Raw genomic sequence first — 2,144 nt, 5'->3', positions numbered from 1 at the left:
ACACACACACACACACAAGATAGGGTTCATCTTTATCTTTGTGATTATCCATACTGCACATACCCAATAACCATGATGATGTTGACAAGACAAGACAGAAAAGAGAAATTCAATACTTTATACTTTCTTGCCAGTTTTGCCTGATACACTGCCAACACTTTCACACTAGCTGCTTGCCAACTCACCAGTATCTGTTTAAAAACTATAGCTATTACCATTCAAATGTAAAGATTTCTTATTGTAGCCTATTAAGTATTAATTCATTGTTGCATTATCCCGTATTAAGGAATTTCTCACCAACATTGCAATCAGAGTGTTTTCTGGATGGAAATCTACACTGCAAAGTGCACAAGAAAAAAATGTCTCATCATACAGAAGTGGGAATAATCCTTTTCTGCGAAAAGTATGATGCAGTGAGTCACTTTACATCATGTGTTCCACAGGCATAGTGTGGCAGTGTGTCACGTCCCATCTTATGAATGAACTGAGCAGAATGGCGCTCATTCAAAAGCGGTATGAAGGTGTCAAAGCACAACATATCATTCGGCTTAATAGGCACATTATTTACTATTTATTTATCACAATATTACTTTCCGTCACAAGACACAGACTCAGCAGACCCACCTAATCTAACTAGTGTGTGAAAATATTTGTGTGATGAGTCTTATTGTGTGGAAAAATGACAAAAAAAAATCCCCTTTTCTTTTTTCTTGCCGAGCTTAACGTTTCGGTAAACGAGACTTACCTGTGCAGGTGAGAGCAGCAGATGAAGCGCCACCGCAGTCTGGATGACAAGACCGAGTTTCATTTCGCGATGTCTGCGAGTGGAGAGGGGTTGACGGCTCCCGGTGCACTCAATAAAACACTCCAACAAAATTGCAAAACTACTCAGAAAAGAAAAAAAGAAACTGACCGGGAATTTCCAACTCATCCGTTCCCGGTTAAGTAACGCTGAAAATGAGTGCAGTCACGTAGCTCCGCTGCCGCGTGTAACCTGATGAAGTGGCTTGTGCTTACCAATGAATAAGGTCCCAGAGGCGAACTGGAGGTGTGGTGGCAACACAATACGAAACAAAAAAGTTTTTTAATTCACATTAAAAATCAAAAGGACACATCCTAAAATGACTCTGCAGCAGGAAATAGTGGCAGCCAGTTTTGATAGAGCATATATTCAGTGCACAAAGTAAAAATAAAAAAGAAGTATATTCAGTCCAAAAACATGTGACGATCCATGCCCAAAGTTGCACCAACAGTTTCAGTTTTCAGTCCTGTTCTGAGCTCCAGTCTTGCTCATAATTGCCCCCACACTACCATTTCAAAAGCTGGCCATTTAAATCTCCTCCCCTTCTCTGTCCTCCTCTCTGCTCTGCTTCATCTCTCCTCACACAACTCACTCATGAGATTCTTTTCACTGCCCCTTTAAGCTGCAATCCATGTAATGGTAATGTATGCAAGTTGTCAGATATTGTGACACTGCTGCTGATGCTTAGTTTTTGAATTCTAGACTATACACCACCAAAGCTGATTTAAAGAGTATACACAGACTTGCTGATAGACTTCTTCTGAGGACTTTCTGTGAGAGCTAAAGTAAACATTGAGAGATCTTTTGCAGTGGGGACATGGTTGGTACTAATTGCTGTCCCAGGCTCCAGGATCCACAAAGATTTTCCTCTGAGACTTTATTTGCATAGCGAGAAAGGGAGATTCCATTGCTGTTGACACATAGAGTTAATCTTCAGTGGGAGACTTCTGTGTTTGGAGAAACCCTGGAACGAAAGGATTCCTTTTGGGCTTCCACACATTCCTGTAACAGTGCTGAATAGCTCCACTGCCTCCTGCCATTGTACAGACCACACTCAGGATCTAAACATCTCAAACACTTTCAGCAGAGTAAACCATCCCCCAATACCATATTCCCTGGCAGAGCATCAGTAAGTGCAAACAATCAAGGATTGTGAAAGACATGTCCTCTAATTATGCTGGGCAGTACCACAGTAGTCTTTTCCTAAATTGTATCTCTTCATGGTAATGATGGATGCTCTTCAACATTCAGGGAGAAGACAAAGCAAACTGTGACTCTTGAGGGAACCGGACTCTACAATTATTTTGTTTTTGCCCTTCTGACTTTCTAACTTTCCACATTC

At 41.1% G+C, this 2,144-nt stretch overlaps 1 protein-coding gene across 2 annotated transcripts in view; it reads right to left on the bottom strand.

The window, feature by feature from the left end:
* pgfb (placental growth factor b) overlaps positions 1-1,365 on the bottom strand; it is a 14,850-nt gene extending 13,485 nt beyond the window's left edge. Inside the window, exon 1 of one of the 2 annotated variants that reach the window (XM_032501045.1) lies at positions 746-1,365. In XM_032501045.1, the coding sequence (XP_032356936.1) occupies positions 746-931 (186 nt within the window). In that variant the 5' untranslated portion in view covers positions 932-1,365. The remainder of the gene's footprint in view (positions 1-745) is intronic. The other variant, XM_032501046.1, reaches the window with a different exon arrangement.
* Between the last annotated feature and the right edge of the window lie 779 nt (positions 1,366-2,144).

Source organism: Etheostoma spectabile, chromosome 20 (assembly GCF_008692095.1).
Source record: "Etheostoma spectabile isolate EspeVRDwgs_2016 chromosome 20, UIUC_Espe_1.0, whole genome shotgun sequence".
Taxonomy (NCBI): Eukaryota; Metazoa; Chordata; class Actinopteri; order Perciformes; family Percidae; genus Etheostoma; species Etheostoma spectabile.
The sequence above is the reverse complement of the archived record's forward strand: the minus strand, read 5'-3'. Positions and strand labels throughout refer to the sequence as shown.